Raw genomic sequence first — 19,057 nt, 5'->3', positions numbered from 1 at the left:
GGGATGTCTTGGGAAGGCCCACACCTGTATAAATTGTCAAGTGTTATCTTTGTTTTGACTGAGAATGAACAATGGCCATTGTGCTCATGGCAAGGCAAAGTTCATTATATCAGAGTTTGAGTGAGGCCTGATGGTAGGTGTCAGGTTGATAATCTGTGGATTCCCTATGTATTATTAATAAATTATAGTAGACATTACCGTTCACAGTGGACAGTGCAGTGGGTGGTAATTATCATGACCAGTTGTGTCTGGCTTAGAATGGTCTGTGGATCACATTCACATTAAATGCAGTATGCTCCACATGCACATACAACTCTGGAAAAAAATAAGAGACCACTTAAAAATAATGAGTTTCTTTGATTTTACCAAATTAAAGCCATCAAACCAAGCTGAACTGCTGAACTAAAAGGTTTTGCACCAGGAGTGGCACAGAGTTATCCAAAAGCAGTGTGTAAGACTGATGGAGGAGAGCATGCCAAGATGCATGAAAACTGTGATTAAAAAGCAGGGTTATTTCACCAAATATTGATTTCTGATTTTTTTTTTACTTTATGCACATGAACTTGTTTTCTTTGCATTATTTGAGGTCTGAAAGCTCTGCATCTTTTTTGTTATTTCAGCTATTTCTCATTTTCTGCATATAAAAGCTCTGACAATGACAATATTTCTATTTGGAATTTGGGAGCAAAGTTGTCCGTAGTTTATAGAATAAAACAACAATGTTAATTTTACTCAAATATATACCTATAAATAGCAAAATCAGAGGAACTGATTCAACAACTGAAGTGGTCTCTTATTTTTTTCCAGAGTTGTATATCTTGTAGGTCAGTGTATCATTCTTTAGCTTCAATGGGACACAATATTTGTTGAAGTCAGTTAATTTATTAACTCTTTAGGTCTCCCACTGTCTTCTGCTGCTCTGTGCCACTTGACTTGACATGACTGCAGCAGGTTTCAGGACAAAACAAGCAACTTACTTCCCAGTCTGCTCAGGTGTGTAGAAGGCCAAAGACACCACGCTCCGGTTGCGCACATATCCCACTCGCTTGATAGCCAGAAGCTCTTTCTTCTCCACCTCCCCCAGGACTAGGAACCAGCCTTCATCCTTGGGCTTGGGAAAGCGTGGAGCTTGGGCTTTACTGTCCTGCTTTCTCTGTAAGTGTTCAAATCATTTAAAATAAACCAATTATGTTCATGCATTTATTTTAGAGTCAAAAATAACAGGAGATCATAGAGGTAATCATAAATAAATCAAAAAGGAGACAAATGTGTTAATTGTAAATAAAGATGTTGAAATGTTTGAAGAAATCAGGCCTTGCTTGTGAACTAATGTAGGGATTAGTTCAGTTCAACCAGCAGCTCTCTTAAGGATTGACTAGATAACCTAGGTATTGGATGAAAACTGTAAATAATCTGCTTTATTAAGGAAAGGTCTGGAAATGTCATCAAATCACAATGTATTGTTTTTTTAAGCTTATCCTAATTTTAGACTCTTTCTGCATGTATTCAGCTAATTATACATTTATTTGTCTGTTTTGGTCTCCTGTCCACACAGAAACATGCATTTTTGGTCAATGAAAACATAGCTTTTCTGAAAATGTTCTCCAAGGTAGAGATTTTCATTGTTGCTGTGTGGGTGAACAAAAAATGCAGCTTTACAGAAATGTTCACATCACAGTGCACACATGTTTTTGGTAAACTACATAGATCTTTGTATACACGAGGATAGGAGATATAAAAAATGTAAATGTACTGTTCTATCTCAATCCTTTCTTTGATTTAGAATACATCATTTGATCTAATTTTCTCCCCAAGTTGGAAGGTCAATTAACCAGACCACTCATTAGGAATTCACCCCCCCCCCCCCCATCATTAGTGATACCCCCAATGCCAGGAGGGTGAGGACTAGCACATGCCTCCTCTGACACACATTTGAAGTCAGCCACTGCTTTACTTTGAACTGCTGCTGATGCAGCATTAGTGCAGCATTAGTCTCTACGCTTAAAGGAAAGCACATCAACTCGGTTCTGATACAAGAGCTAACAGATGCCTGTGCTCAAAGACATCACCTTGGTAGAGATGTTGGGGAAGAGTCCAATCTACCCAGCCAGAGAGAGCATGGCTAATTGTGCTCTCTCAGACTCTGGCTGTTGAAGCAACATGATCCAGGATTTGAACCAGCGATTCAACTGGACCACTCCCCCCCCTAGAATCCATCCTTTAATGACTTGCATACTAGACTTCATAGAGAGTAGTGTGTAATTTGGGATTAAACCTCCGTGTTTTCTTTCTTCTTCGTGATGTGTGTAGATGAATTTCTTTATAAGGTACTAAAGCACCATACATGGCTAACATGTTTTTTATCTCTGCATTTTTTAATATCAGGATACATGTGTACTGGGCATTAGTGTTTTTTAATGCTAAAACATTTTTCTTTTTCTTTTTTTTTTTCTTTCACCGACATGTAGATGAGCTCCATGTTTAGGATTAGGGTTGCTCTCACTCTTTCTTTCTCAAGCTCTTGTGTGTGTTTTTCTCCACCCTGTCCTTTTCGTTGCCCTCGGCTTGCCCACTTAAAACAGAAATAAATAATAGAATAAACACAAATGAAGTTAAACTGAGGGAGAGAACTCACTCTTTGTCTGCCCATGTTGATTCGCTGCAGGGACACCTGGAGAACATACTCCTGGTCTGCATGAACGGGCAGCCAACTGCTCTGCTCCCTGAAGCTGGTGACGTTGGTGGGCAGAGCGCGCTCTGTCTGCTCCTCACATCCCTCCCACCAACCTTTCACTTTCAAACTCACCTCCACCACAGGCAGGTGACTCAAGAAGGCCCAAGCCTGAGAAAGAGAAACAATACAATAAAATAATAAGTGATGATCTTCAGAATTACACACATAACAGAAGTTAACAGCAAAATCTGTTTTTTTTTTCTGTAATTTAAGAAACTCCTTGTGCGTTTTTATGTGCATAATGAACTGAGCATGTCATCTAAAATTTAAAAGGCTATCCTATTAATGTCATATGTACTTGTGATGATGTTAGTGCAGACATGAGGAAGAAGGCATATAATAAAATATTGAAAACACGTGTGTGTGTGTGAGAGAGAGAGATGGCCTGATGGAGAGTGACAGTGCCTGGTCGCTGCAGCTCCGTCAGTATTAGAGACATGAGAGGGGGGAAAAAACAGCACCGATTCACCCTGCCAAAGCTATTTATGCGAGGATTACATTTCCTCAGCGAATCAGACGAGGACGCGGCGGTGCATGTGCTTATTTAATTAGCAGGGCCGGGACTGCTGGGGGTGTAGGGGGAGGGAGGGGGGCGGCTGGAATACTGATGGGGAACGAGCGCTGGGCTCGCCGCTGTGCCCGGACGCTCTCATTACCGCCACAATTAGCACTTAGATTGGAGCGCTAAACCCTCTCATTTGGGAGGTAATTGGGGATCCTGGTGCTACCTGAGACCACTGTGACCGTCTGCTTCTTCCTGCAAATCACGATTACATGTGTGTGTGTATGTGCGAAAAAAAAAACAAGAATTGAATTTGTTCAATTATTCATAAGGCCATGTTCTATCTAAAAGCATACAATCCAATACTGCATCATCCTCCATGCTTTAAACTGCTGTAAATATTTTAGCAGAACCAGAGTCTTTCAAATGTTGGTAATGCCTAATCGTGTCTAAACGCTTCTGTAAGGTGTGTACAGGTGTAGGTGTGTCACCTGAGAAATCTGATGCGGCTGAAGCTCCTCCTTCACCATGGCTGTGAAGATTTCCTCTCGTCCATCACAGGCAGCTATCAGCTCAGGAAGCGCTTCAATTGGGCCTTGGTAACCCCTGCCTCCGCCCTGCCCACCTTTGGAGCTCCATCTCCTATTGTCAACAGCAAGGTGGAAAGGCCGGTCATGTGACAGTCTTTCTGCCAATCACAGGTGGATGAGCTAAGTCCCACCCCCTGTTCCTGCTGTCTCAGCATGGCGGGAGATCCTGCCTGGCCTGATCCTCCTCTTACCATTTTTATTGTGTTCCTACAAAAATTACACTTCACTGCAGGAGGCAGCTACACCGAAACGCATTATGTGGGTATGACAAAACCCAATGCCAACCACGGCTGTGAGTGTGTGCGCTTATGTGTGTGTGCGAGAGAGAAAAGATGGGGCCGTATGTGAGACTGTCCGGAGGACAGTGCCTGCTGATAACTGATGCTAATGGTGTTTGCAGAGTTTGATAAGAGACGGTAGGGGGATTAGCCACTACGCTATGTCACAGAGCCATAATCAGAGCACCACAGGTGAGAGGCAGCCCCCTGAGGACCCTGCTGACAGAAACGAAACACACTCCCTTCTCACTGTCAGGAGCAAGCTGGAGGTAAGACTACGAATTATAGCAAATTCTCACATTACAGCAGAATCCCCACGGTTAGTGGAAAAGTTCAGAGAAACTGTGATTGCTTATTTGTTGGTATAGCAACTATAGTTTGCACCTTAAATCTCTATTTTCTATTGTTTTTAGTATCTATGGAGCTTGTCTTGTGTTTTGTCCTCCCAGTCCCTAGTTTGTTTATCTCTTTTATTGAACCATAGCGTAACTGTGCTTTTATACTAATCATTTATTTCTTATAAGATCTTATATCTTTGAATTTTTTTGTTTGGTCCAACACAAAAAAGCAAGTCTGAACTGTACCATGGCCACAATCTGCACCAAAGCACCAAAATTTGATCCCAACAAATGGATTACATTAACCACAATTCAGTTTATATGCAGTCGACTGTTGGATAGCTCAACTTTGGACCAATTAGAGGAAGCTGAGGCAGGCTATCATCAAGTTCTAAACAACAGAAGATGAAAAAGAAAGTGTTGTGCCCAAATGCAACCCCCCTTCACATACACACATTATGCAGGAGTACTGGCAAAACAGACGTCACCAGTTTGGAAGATGAGCACCAAAACTTTCCAGACATTTCTTTTATTTAGTGAACTTAGCTCAGTTTGTAGCACACACACATATTTTATAATCCCCATAAAAGAGTAAGACAACCCTGTTCATCCCTTTAGAAATAAAGGTGATTCATATGTTTAAGTGGTGTCACAGAAGAAGAACCATTTTTGGTTCCATAAACAACATTATTTCTAGTTGATATGTATGAGTAGCAGGAACCATTAAAGATCTAAAGAATCTTTGCTCGATCTTAAGGCTCTTTATCTATTTAAATGCTCTTCCCACTCACACATCTCAATTAGTGTTTATGGGTCAACAATGCCTCCTTCATACAATCACTCAAAAATGTGTAGCACCTTTATGTTGCTGTAGGATTGGGGAGTTTACATGAACATAAAGTCTCCATGCTCAATGCCACATCTCAGTGAGAAGAGTGTGATGTCAACAACTGTGTGTTGTGTTTCTGGAGTTATTAAAAAACAAAAAGTGGTATTTGTAATTCAGAAGTGACATTCATAAGCGGTATGGAAAAAAGTAAATTCTCTTGAGGCTGAATGAAAACCAAAATCTGGCAACAAATTTTCAGTTGTATTGCTGTTGGTGGAGCAATGAGAGACAAACTCTTTATTAATGAACTTAATTAAATGAGACATCTTGGATGAGCTGGGGGGGTCTATACATTTCTTGATATTAAGTGAACATTGTTTTAGTAATTACTGTACATTTCTGCAGAAGAATTTGGATCCAATTATGCATAAAAACCTTAAAGCAACAGTCTGTATATTTTTGGGATTTGGGGATTTAGGGACATCTCTGGAAAGAATGTGTTATTGTACAGAGCAATTGGAATATAATTTTAAATGTACATTAATATGACTTTAGTGCTGTGTGAAATTCTGTGTTTTTGTCTATAACTATATATATATTTTTATTTTAAAATACTGTCAAAATATAAAGAGCAATTCTATACATCAAACCTACCAGACCACTCTGTTTTTAGATTGATACTATTACTTAGAATATTCTGTCTCCTCCCAACTCAATAATATTACTGATTATAATTCAAAAGTATCATTTTTGAAGATTAAGGTTTTTCTGAATTTAGACTTTGAATGCCATTGTCCTGTGTTACTGTTATGAGGGAACTGGACGCTAATTTGTGGTTTACATACCTGAAGAGGTAGAGACTCTGCTTTTCGATATGAGGCAAAGTGATGAGAGAGGAATCATGAAGCCACCTGGCCTGAACAATCATCTGCACCAGATTACAGATGCTCAGTGCAGACACCAGCCAGCCCTCGTTCGCCGCCACGTCCAACAAAGCCTGCAGAGACCAGATGGACATTACAGCTGTTGTCTTGAGTAATGATGTTAACTGTAGGATAACTATGAATACACATTCGCTTATTCAAAATAATTGACAATAAATCATAGAAGTTGTGCATTTTCAATGCATTGTGCCGTTTAGTCCGCGATTAATCGATTATCTAATACTGAGATCAATCTTTTGTACTCCCTTTCATGTCTATCCCTCATGTCCTCAACATAAGGTTAAAGTTTGCTGAGCTCAGCTGCGCTAACATACTTAATTAATCAAAAAGTCATTTCCTCAGTAACTATGTCTAAAAAGCACCTTGAGTGCAGCGGCAAACCCAGCGAGTTAATCAAAATGCTAATGCAGTACAAATTAAAGTTGTGATTAACATTTCACAGTAGCTGCTTGAGCAAACTGATGACAGCAATGGGCTGATGTCACTGGAGTCCGTGAGAAGGAGGGGTGGCGAAGAGGAGATGGAAGAAGAAGAAGCGGGATAGAGGAAGGAGGGAGAACGGATGAGGGAGAGCGACGATCAGACGAGCGTTATGTTTCATTTAACCTGTCCACTAAAATTCCTCTCCACTGCTGCTGGAGGAAACAACTAGAAATGTGGAGCCCTTACAGGACTGGGAGCCCTAGCACAGACACAAAGCACCTCATTAGCACAGAGATGACAGGAATTATTTAGCCGACCATCAGAGATCCACTGCTCAAAGCCACCACTAATCCCGCACTGCATGTATGTGTGTGTGCTGTCTGTGAAAACGTGTGCTGTGTATGAATTTGCAGAGGCTATAATAATAATAAAAATAAAAAAAGCAGGAAAAATTACATACACAAAAAAACATATACTTTAAAAAAAATATTATCTATGCAGATCTGAGAGTATTGATCTGATGCTAATCCAAATAATACCCTAGCCTATATGCCTATACAGTATTCTAGACTATATAACTCATGATCAGTTTTGTTTACAGACATTATACACAGATCATAAGAAGCAGTATGACTTTGTACTCTTACCTAACTACATCTGCACAGCGCCATTAAGCTGTCATAAAGTATCAGCAAGTAATGTGTGAACCGGTTCCTTTAGGCAATCAAATATTTGACTATATTCTGCAAAGTCCCTTAAGACAAATATATTATTAACAGCATAATTAAAGAGTGGGAAAAAGTTGGTATCAGATGGATATCAGCAGATGCTTAAGGTTGTACCACTGGCATTGGACATTAAAAAGTGATATTGGTCCATCACTGATATACAGCTCTGGGAAAAAAAAAAATTAAGACCCCTTAAAAATGATCAGTGTCTTTGATTTTACCAAACTGAAAACCTCTGTAATATATTCAAGAGGAAGATGGATGATCAAGCAGTTTAGCTTGGTTTGATGGCTTGTGATTTTTTTGCATCAGGAGTGGCATTTTATTCAAAAGCACTGTGTAAGACTGGTGGAGGAGAACATGCCACGATGCATGAAAACTGTGATTAAAACCAGGGTTATTCCACCAAATATTAATTTCTGAACTCTTAAAACTTTATGAATATGAACTTGTAACTTGTAACTGTATCGTTTTATTATTTTATCCATTTCTCATTTTCTGCAAATAAATGCTCTAAATGAGAATAATTTTATTTGGAATTTGGGAGAAATGTTGTCCGTAGTTTATAGAATAAAATAACAATGTTAATTTTACTCAAATATATACTGATAAATAGTAAAATCAAAGAAACTGATACAGAAACTGAAGTGGTCTTAAATATTTTTCTGTCAACATTTTGGAGATTAAGTTTAGAGCCTCTAGTCCTCTATATACAACTGACACATCATGCAACTTAAATATATTACTTTATCTTTTTTTTTCGTTTTGGTTAAAAATGAAAGAAAAATAGACTTGATCAATCAAAATCCAATTCATTTTACACTGACTGCCTCCTCACTGAGAATACCAGCATACTATGCTCTGAGGAGGCAGGAGGACGCTAGCAAATGCAGTCGGTAGAAATTAAGACAAAATTGTGTCCCTCCAGACTAGCTGACATGAAATTGGCTGGACTGTGCAAGTCCACTCTGCTGGTTAATCCTCAGACACCACTCCATAGTTAGCTCAGCTGTTTGCTAGGAAAGGCTAGCTCGGATCCATGCTGGGAAGACAGGCAGCTGCTGGCAGAGGAGCTACAACCTGGCACAGCGGGAACCCAAAAAAGTAACCACATGGACAAGCATGGCCAATCACTCGCAGACGCGCACACGCATGCACACAGCCTGCAGAGAATCACCGGCGCATCCGCAGGCATGGACAATGGCTAACAGATCCCCAGACCAGAGCCATTCTCAGAGCGGGGCTGCCAACATGAACAATCACCACAGCACATATCCTCAGAGCAGGCAGAGACAATCGCAAACAGATCCGCGGGCGTGCCATCAGGTACCAACTATCAACAGCAGGCTATTTCGCGAGCACAGGCATTAGGGTGAAGGGAGCGCTGGTGTGGTTAGCTGTTGCTTTGGGTGCTTTTATGACGTGGCCAGAAATTTGACGACAACGTGGCAATAAATCATATCCACACCTCTGCTATTTTTCCCCTGGCTCGTTGCAGAGCTTGTGGAAGTAGTTTGGTGTGCGTGTATGCAATGCCAAAAGTTTGCTGGGGGCTTTCAACACAGTACATCATGTTTATGACCTTACCAATGTATTCAAGAGCATTTAAAGACAAAAGAACTTTAGAACTTTAGTGCGAGGGGCAAAAAGTGAGTGAAAACAAACTAACAAATCAATAATAATTTACATCAATAAAGTGCATCATTCAAATACACATAGCCTCATACCACATGTCCATATATGTTGGGGAAAATAAACACCTTTCATGTGCTTTCATGTACATTATGAAGACACAATATATGTGCAAAACAGCATAAAAAAAAAGATAGAATAAATAAATCTTCCTAAAAACACACACTGACATTTGCCTCAGCAGGAGAAGCACTGCGCTGTATTGTTGTTTTAATGCACGTTTGATCTGTGGAGGGAGCCGGCTGTTAAACGCTGCGCTGTCTCCGAGGTGCTGTAAGTGTCTGCACTCACACTGTATTTATAGGCCTCCGGGCCCAGGCATACTAACAACGTCATGAACCAGGCTCATGAATAACTGCCTTCCTAACAGCAAGCCCAGACACCCACAGGGAACAGAGTGACCGTAATTAAGAAACATACAGCATATAGCAAAACAAACAAAGCAACAAATAAAAGCTTGTAGAAGATTCCTAATAATTACACACTAGTCTTTAATAAACACCTATTAGGCCCAAAGATATTTTTATATTCGTTTAGCATTACAAGATGAGGAAATGACCCACGATTAGAAAGTTTTACTTCGGTGCACCAGCAACATAAAATTCACGCACATATTCACACATGTGGTTCAATGAGTCTTAAATGTATGTTTGATGGATTTTATTGTAGCTCTTTATGTCAGACAGACTAAGAATGGACGCAGCGATAGCTGAGCGGACTTTTAGGCACGGTGGAGATGCCCTCGGTTCACACACGATGCTGTGAAACAGCAGATGAAGCAAGAAGTCCTGTTAAACCGAGGCTTAGGTCAAGTCTCAGCTGTCAAAGCGAGGGGATGAATTTTCTTTCTTTTCTTTTTTTTTCTCTCTCTCTCTCTTTCCGATGGAACATCCGAGAGGATCCGAGAGGTCTTCACTGACACATGGAAATGCACTCAGTTCCACCGTCCCCAGGCCTAGCATCGATTTTATGATGTATGAAAGCAAGCAAATCGCTTTGATGGCAATGGGAGCCCCCAGATGATGGAAGGGAGGCCGCAGGACAATGTATAGGGGTTTGGAAGGGCTCCATTGCTATGCTACATATGCCAAGAGGACACGCAGGACACGCGGCAACAATGGAAAGCAGACCTGTGAAGAAATGTACACACACACACGCAGCACTGTCTTGTTCCTCTCACTGACCTGGCAGACTCGGATGGCGTTGTCCAGGACTGTCTTGGTGTCAGTGCCGTAATCGCTGCAGGGGAGCTGGGCGCGGCTGAAGTGGGCCTGCAGGAGCAGGTGAGTCTTGGTGTGGGCGCTGTCATAAGAGTGTGGGTTGACCTGCAGGGGGAGCCGCTGGGCCAGCTCACTGTTCAGCTGGTCCTCGTTGTGGCGCACTGGCAGCTCGGCGTACTCCTCCGCATCCTGAGTACAAACAGAAAGGGGGGGGTAGAGGAGGGGGTAGGCAGAGGTCAGTTTGAGGGGACACTCTTACGCTCAGCAGACGAGCAACAGCGCCGGAAAGAACAGCTGCAGCCGCAGCATCCGCTGGATCAAATCTCTCTGCTTTTATCATACAAGCGCTCGACTCTGCTTTTATATCTAATGTGAAAGGCAGGCGCTTTCCAGCTTCTTCTGGGTTAGATGATACCGGGTTTAATATTACAACATGGATTAAACATTTATTTAATACAAGAAAAGTTGCTCTCACCTCCAAAATATGTGCAGAAAAAAACAGGCCTGAAGTTCTATATGACTACATTTAGACTTTTAGATTGTTTCCACACCTGAAAGTCTAAACCAGAGTCCGAACAAAGATTCATGTGCTTTAGACACTGCATGCGTTTGGTTTTGTTAGTTTCAGTTTCACACTTTGGCTTAGTAGTGTGACTAAAGAACTAACTTTCATGTCTTGTTATCAACCCTGTACATGGATTATGTTCTTGAAATCTGATTGGTTTGTAGAATGTTGACAATTAAGCGATTTGTCTTTCCAGGTGCTGTGCTGAAATCTGCCTCCCTGACAGGATTAGACTCTCATTTGCGTAAAGGTTTGTCTTCGGATTCCTTCCTGTATAAACTTTACTTTCTGTTTAGAAATAAGGGTTAATACAGAAGATACAGGAATCACCAGCATAATCTGTATTAACCATACTGCCGCGTGATGTGTGCTGCTTTTCTTTCTGTTATATTCTGTAGCTGAATCAGTTTTTTTGTAATTGGTCTAAACACACTGAACCATCATAGAAAAGTGCTTTCACACTGAAGAACTGGACCATGGATCAGTAGATCCAGACTGAGACCACCTGTCCTTTTAGGTCGTGAATTTGGTCAGAGCCTTTCCGTTATATCAGGTTTGTACCTGACCTGAAAAGTCTAAAATCCAGACCAAAAATGGTAGATGTGAAAGCACCCTTAGGAAGCACTTATCAGAGCCGGTTCACTGCAAATGTTAGCTGAACTTGTTAACACAGAGTAGGTGCAGTGTTCTTGCTGGCTGCTGCTTCGGCTATAGGTCATATATGCAGAGGCACGAGTTCTGGTGTAAGGCAGTTCTTGTCCAGCTTTTCTAATGTACACTTGTAAGTGAAGGCAGTGGGGCACATTAGTCACAGGTCTGTGCTCCTCCACCTCCATCCATCACCGCTAAAGCACTGAGCTCAAACGCCTCAGAGCTGGGAAAGTGAGAAATGGTGGAAAAACTGAGCACAAAAGAGCATATCGCAACATGATTTATCTGCCCAGGGCATCGAGTCTGCATACAGATGGACCGAAGATAAAGGGAGGGAGATTTTCTGTAAACAGAGGCTCTGACATCAAGCTCTCGCACACTCTTCTCCGTCTCAGGTGACATTTACATACACAGAGAGGGTTTAAAGGGGTTGAGTGAGAGCTTTTGAGGCTTTACCAATTTTGGATTATTTTGAAACCTGAACAGAGAGCCATGGTTTGATAAATACAGTCACTGAAAAACAATATTATAAGTGTGGTGTCTTTAAACTGTACAAATGTCACAGACATCAATGCTCTATTCGAGTGGGAGAATTTTGAAGTGCGAGGGACGTAGGGTAAAGTAATTAAAGTAATCAGCTATCCTCAATAATTTTGGTCCTTTTAGTAATTTTTTTCTGGACTGTGCACTAAAGATTTTGGACCTTTTTAATAAAAAAAATTAAAATAAAATAAGATTTATATTAAAACAAATACTGTTAAAATCAAGTTGTAAATATTCCCACACATACTCTGGAAAATGGGTTTCCGGAGGTTTTCCAAAATACGGATCCACTTCTGTAGGCATTTAGTTATATTGTGATTGACACACATACTTTGGGTCATTCAAACTGTGGCAAACCCTAAATCCAGAAGACCTTGTAAGGCAGCCTATAGCTAGGCTATAGCTATAGGACCGAACTGTCTTTTCCAAAACATTATTCATAAAGGATTCAAAACACTGTATTAAAAATATAAATAATTATATCATACAGTACATCTAATATTTATTAAAATGCTTAATATAATTTTTAGTTCAATGATTGCAGTGGGATATTAAAAGAGTGTAAAATAACACAGCTAACAGCAGATTATGAGCATAATACTGCATCTTTAAAACATGTCAAGAACCTTATGAGAGTATTACAAGTGATAAAATATTGGACTTCAACATCAAAGCAAGGGTTTTTATTCATTTTTAAACAATATACTGTACAGTTACAAGTGTGTAATGCTTGGCTCGGTGTGCAACAGATCTCATGAATAGCAGACTTCATTATTTTTTAAATTTGCTGGTTCTCATGTTTTTTTTTTTTTTTGCTGTAGCCATCACTAAATACTATTCTGTAAATTTATTAGTAGGACCACTTAGAGAAACAAATGGCTCTTATATACAGATAAAGTTATATGAAACAAGGATGCAGTGTACTATATATTTATGTACTGCTGCCACGGTCAGGTGAAAACAAATTTGCGAACTAGCCAGTGGGTTACTAAAATTGTATTTTTAAGTTATGCAGAGGCCAAATTAAAACCTGTCCACGGGTCACATGTAAACCCAGGGGTGTACTTTTCAAACCTGTGTTCTAAAGCCTACATGTGTTTTAAACATGTAGCTGCTAATTTTTAAACAATACATTAATCATTACTATTAGTGGGTTATGAGATTGGCCAATATGTAATTTAAGGAGATGCTGGAAGTGCATAAATCGAGAAGCTACTCCCATCTTAGTCATTTATACAGAGATTTCTTATCCTGAGTGAATAGTCCCATAGGAAAATTACATTACTTCACCTCCCTAGCTAAAACTAATCACATACAAATAGGGTTTAAAAAGAGTAGAAGCAGGAACAAGGAGGAAGAACACAGGTTGAGCGAGGGGGAAAGGGCACTGTGAGACCATCAAAAAGAGAGAAAGAGAGAGAGTATGTAAAGGAGAAGCAGTAGAAGTAAGCGATCGGCTGGGTGCCTCATTATGGCCACGCCACAGTAATTAGAGGACATTGAGGGGCGGTGGGCTTTTTGTGTGGCTGACGGGGGGAGTGATTTGAGGGTATTGAACCTCCTGACTGGGGTGGAGTAGAGGGCTGGCAGAGGTCCAGCCTGCCTCATGTCATGCTTTTGTTAGGCAGCCTGTGGGAGGCTTAAACACCGGGACATGTTAAGGGACAGATAGATGGATAATAAAGTGGTGCGCACTTTAATTGGAAGATCTGACCTCTCGCTGTAACCCAGCCCATAATTAGCACCGCAACATGTTCACTCTCGCTTTCACTGACAAACACACGGAGGCTTGATGACTACAATAGTAGTCAATAAGTACTGGTTAATCGCTCACTATAGACGCGGTTTACACACAGCCTTACTGGTTCATTTATGTCAACAAGACAATATTTAAATTTGTTATATTAAACATATCTAATATTTTCTGCTATCATACACAAACAATGCACTGCTCAGTCTCAAGAGGCAAACTCATAAATCACAAATTCACAAATAATTCACAAATGCATATTAAACAAACAAACTAACTAATTTGCATGTTGACATGCATGGCATATTCAATGAGTTTAATATAATGGCCAAACCGGTGACCATTAAAAATACAAAGGAGCACACAGCTTCCAGCAGAAGCCATCAGCTAGAGAGTAGCCAGAAGTGAAAAAAAAATTGAGCATATGTCTGCCAGACAATCACATAGGGGAAAAACAACAATTAAAAGATAGAAAGAAAGAAAAAAAAAAAACACTGCTAAACAACTGTTGTGGATTTAAGCAGACATTTTGCTCTGTCTCCAATGGAAAGTATTTATAGAATATTGCACATGCTGTAGCAGCATTGCATTTTTAGTAGTCCCGAGAGAAAGCACTCATGCTAAATTGCTAATGTGTCTCATTAAATACAAACAAACAACAACAAAAAAAACGTTCCCCTCGCAAACTCACAAACGATAAATAAACTCAAATAGAGCAGACCACTTCCAAAATAGATGCCTTTGTGGATTCATGCAAGAGATGACTGATTTGAGCACAAAAAAACTGTTCCAAATTGATTGAATCAGATCCTCCATATGCACAGCGTATGAAAATTGAGTTTTAATAAAATTGTTTCAATATTCTCTTTTAAATCAATCTTTGAACGCACAGTCCAAACACAACAGGCTTCAATTACAGACAACACAAAATCCAACTGCTCATAATGAGCTTCAGAGATGTATTGTAATTAAAGTAGAAAGGTAAAAAAAAAATAGATCTACTCCACTACTCTGCTTAAAATGTACTAAATGATTTATTTGATTATTATTTTTTCTCCTACTTCAACTTTTACTTTACTACATATTTTCCATAAGTTTAATACTTTTACTCTGCTACATTGTTTATGTGCTGCATCATTACTTATTACAATTATAAAAATGTTAAGAATCATTCCAAACCCACATTATCACTAAAGCCAGAGCGGTAGATGCTCTGTACTCTCACTGGGTTTGATGAAGCTCCTCATCACTAAGTGAATCAAGTGTTTAAGCTTATAGTCTTATAAGAAGACTGACTGCACTGCTCCTGTTTTGCCTTTAACTCAGCTTCCACTGCTTTCTGTAAAAGATACATCACACAGTACTGTACTTTTACTCTCAGTACTTGAGTAGTACTTTTAGAAGAAACTACTTGTACAAAACTAAGGGTTTTTAATACTTTAGTACCTCTATTTAAAGTGTGGTGCTTAACACTTTAATTTCTACTCAAGCCACTTTTTTTGATAGAGCCCTTAATAGAGAACATTCACTCAAATCTGTGTCTCTAGTACTTTACACATGTCTGGTCATGACTTTACAGATTACATAAGCATTCAGTGTAGCTTAGTTTTATTGGGTAACAACATTGCCTTTCTCAAGGCATAATGGCATTTATTTGAGCCAGGAATGCTACTACCTCACTGGAGTCCTTGGGAAAGACTATTTCTGTGCTGTTTTAACCTCATATGATTTAAAACATAAGTAGTCCATTTTTGTTAATTACATTACATTACTTTTTAGTGGACAATGTTATTACAAATAATTATGTACATTAGCAATAGAGGACATGGGCAAAAACAGTTTTAACAGGACCTAAAGGAAGCCAAAAGAAAAAGTGGGATAGAAGAGGAAAGGAGGGGAAGAAGGAATTGAGGTTAGAAGTAGTTAGTGTGTTAGAGGTGTTAGGAGAGTAAGTGCTCTTTGAAGAGCTCTGTCTTCAGGAGTTTATTAAAGATAGTGAGGGACACTCCTGCTCTGGTAGTAGAAGGTAGTTTGTTCCACAATTGGGAAAGTATGTAGGTAGGAGAACACGCTAAAGGCTAAATATATATTTGCCTTGTGTAACCTACTCTGCACTCGTTTGTGCACGTCTTTAGAAATGAATAAAGCACATACGCAAAGTGCAGTGCACACAAAACAGCAGCATCAAAATGGCAAAGAGTTTTAAAGAACAGCTACTTGCATCTGCATGGCAGACAAGTATGGAAACATTTACGTAGGCCTATCACGATTATTACAATGTTGAATTAATGATACACAAAATGTATAGAAAATACCTTAATCCATTTGTGCTGACCTAAATATTGCCCATTGTTTTATTGTTGTTATTTTGTTTAATAAAATCATTGAGCTGATATGTGAACTATATTAAAAAAAAGTTTCATGCATTTCATGCATGTTTCATTTCTTTTGTATTTAAACATTTTATATATTGCAGATCCAGTGTCTAAATATTTGCAATAATTAAAGGGGCAGTAAACCCCTTAACTTTTGCTCCCTCCACCTTCAGCTCAAATTTGAAAAAGCCTGGCACTGTGTGATGTATGGGTTTAGAAGTGGGGCAGGAGGAAGAGCTGATTGGCTGAGTAGCATAAGCAGCAGTTTGCCTCTGATAGCGGTGAGACCCAGATGGTTGGACGTCAGCAGAGGGGCGGTTTATTGATTGACTTGACTGATCTGCGTATTGTGATGAGTCTTGCGTACAAAAGTACACAGAAATCTCATCCTCGTCTATAGCACAGTTGTACCTAAGAGGGCGCTGCAGAGGCAGAAATGACCAAAATAAAAAAAAGTGATTTTTAAAGGTTAGGAAATGTTTCTAAAACATTTTTTTAAGCAGGACTGGTATGTTTCACAACTTCAAAGAAACATATGGTGTAGGGTTTAGTGGCTTTTCAAAAACTTTTAAGCTGTAACTGCATTATTGTACTACTATATTAACACTTTTTTCAGTGACATAAATTGTTTTAAAAGTGACTACAATATAGTTTAATATATCACACAAAAAATGATATTTTAACAGACCTATAGTCATGTTCACAATGCAGCCGGCTGTCTACACAAACATAAATAAAATCTCTACAGCGAGCAAGCAAATCTCTAACCTCACAGTGTCAGCCAAATGTCATAAACGTAAATGTAATAAAAGTAAACTGCTCTTGAACTACAGCTCTATGGGGCTAATTTGTTACAAACATAAAAACAGGATTTTTTTTACGTCCTCTGGCTAAACCAATGCATCACACTGCCAGAGTGAGTGTGTGGTGTCTATGAAATCACACAGACACATGACGCTTTAATTTCTGAATGGTTTTGGCAAGTGATCTTTGACAGCTTGCCTGTCGATTGCCTCTCCTTTCAGCAAGACTCTGATACACGTGTATGTGTGTGTGTGTTTGTGTGTGTGAAGTGAGACAGATGTGATGTCACTGGCCACTGGTGAAGTGTGAAAGCGCTTTATGTCCCAATTATGTCAGCAATCAGCGGAGAGGAGGAGAGCCCCGAGAGGACCAGCCCACAGAGCAAGAGGAACCGGCGCTCTAATGAGGCGAAAGTAAAGACGTAATTTTCACACTAGCCTGGAGAGCTGCAATTGTGGCTGAGTGAGTGTGTGAGTGTGTGTTTCTGTTGTCTGTGCCTGAGGTCCTTACTGGGATTGTTGTGGTGGAAATAATCATTAGTTAAGAGGGATATTTAAGCTGGAATGGAAGCACTGGGATGTGGTGTAAGAGAGAATAGTGTGCTCTGTAAGTCTTCACCAACATAAAACACATTTTAATTCTTTCTAACATTAACATTAAAAAGATATCCACCTATTACATATATAACAATATGGTAAATAGAGGGTTAAATGTAGTAAGGTTTAAGTAGACTTAACTAATCTTAAGTGTTTTAAGTGAAAGAAGTAAAAGGCTAAAATGTACTTTTAACTATATAAAAAAAAACTAGCCAGTTTTAACAGATATGCAACTTAAGGCTTATTTATGCTTAATGTTTAAAAAAAGGATATATATTTTGATATAGCCTCCTGTCTGTACTCTGTGATTATTTAGTTTGCATATTTGAGCCACTGGATATTGTGGGGGTGGTGTTAAGCTAAACACGATCATACAGATTTGTCAAAGAGGAAACTGTGGCAGTTTTTTTTTTCATTACACATGACTTCTTTGAGAGTTGCAATAAAAAATAAAACAGTAAGCCCTCCAAACATATTAAGTAAAAAAAAAGCAAAAAAAAGTAAAAAAAAAAATAATAATAATAATAATAAAAATAAAATAAATAAATAATCATTAAAAAAAAAATCACACAATAGTTTTGTACAGGTGTTTTTTGCTGCTTTTGGGCATAATTTCATTCTTTACTTTGTATTATGTCAAAAATGAAACAAAAAAAAAGTTATATATATAAAGTTATAAGCTATATATATATATATATATATATATATATATATATATATATATATATATATATATAGAAACTAAATTAAGAGGGTGTTTACTTCCTCTGTAAAGGAGCCAAATTATGCTGATTTTTACTGAGTGACTTATATTTGAGTGATATATTGCAATGAACCGTTTTCAGTTGAAATGTCTGTGTGTATAAAGTTCAAATGTCAAGAAAGTGTCTTTTGTTGCCTTTTTTTAAAACACGTACTTCAATTAGCAAAAAAGTTAAAGTAAAAAGTATAAAATGATCATTTCAACTGTATTCGATTTTATGACAATTGCAGCATATATGAAAGAATAAGGTGATTATAGTTAAAAAAAAAGAATGCAGTGAGCCCTATGTCAGCCTCATCTACAGTCAGACTGTGTGTTTACTTACAGTGAGGATGGACAGCAGCTCCTGAACTGGTAGATCTGGCTTCAGTCTCTCCTTGAACATGCGAACAGTCTGGTGCTTCAGGTAATAGTAGGAGGCAATGCGGCCGTACGTGAGAGGCTCGATGGTGCGCTCGTCCTGGAGATGAAGACACATGCATGCATGTTACCAATACAAAAAGCATCATGGCAGCCGAGGCTGGTGGGCAGCATTATCTGTATCAGAAGCAGAGGGTTGCTGATTTCAGGCCTGTCAGAATAATTAACCAACTTTTTGCAGCTGCAATCCTATTTTTTATTTTTATACCACCAGTAAAGAAAGACACACTGTGCACTGAGCAACAGACCAGACAGGGAGCAGCCTAATACTGCCCTGCTGCTTATGAGTGTTTGATCCCCTGATGGCCAGCG

General features: G+C 39.2%; 1 protein-coding gene and 1 long non-coding RNA gene across 3 annotated transcripts in view; one reads left to right on the top strand and one right to left on the bottom strand.

The window, feature by feature from the left end:
• The window catches only part of LOC111193334 (uncharacterized), a 71,422-nt gene extending 70,438 nt beyond the window's left edge, over window positions 1–984 (top strand). The window contains exon 4 of the long non-coding RNA XR_002650438.2: window positions 897–984. This is a non-coding gene — a long non-coding RNA (uncharacterized LOC111193334). The remainder of the gene's footprint in view (window positions 1–896) is intronic.
• Window positions 1–19,057, bottom strand: part of ascc3 (activating signal cointegrator 1 complex subunit 3) — a 202,395-nt gene that overhangs the window by 1,137 nt on the left and 182,201 nt on the right. For both annotated transcript variants that reach the window (XM_049480038.1, XM_049480037.1), the window contains exons 36-41: window positions 18,651–18,785; window positions 10,243–10,467; window positions 6,117–6,268; window positions 3,728–3,878; window positions 2,636–2,842; window positions 978–1,153 (exon numbers count right to left, since the gene is read on the bottom strand). In XM_049480038.1, the coding sequence (XP_049335995.1) occupies window positions 978–1,153; window positions 2,636–2,842; window positions 3,728–3,878; window positions 6,117–6,268; window positions 10,243–10,467; window positions 18,651–18,785 (1,046 nt within the window). The remainder of the gene's footprint in view (window positions 1–977; window positions 1,154–2,635; window positions 2,843–3,727; window positions 3,879–6,116; window positions 6,269–10,242; window positions 10,468–18,650; window positions 18,786–19,057) is intronic.

The sequence above is a fragment of the Astyanax mexicanus genome, chromosome 6, assembly GCF_023375975.1.
Source record: "Astyanax mexicanus isolate ESR-SI-001 chromosome 6, AstMex3_surface, whole genome shotgun sequence".
In the NCBI taxonomy this organism is placed as follows: Eukaryota; Metazoa; Chordata; class Actinopteri; order Characiformes; family Acestrorhamphidae; genus Astyanax; species Astyanax mexicanus.
This window is presented reverse-complemented; position numbering and strand designations above follow the sequence as displayed.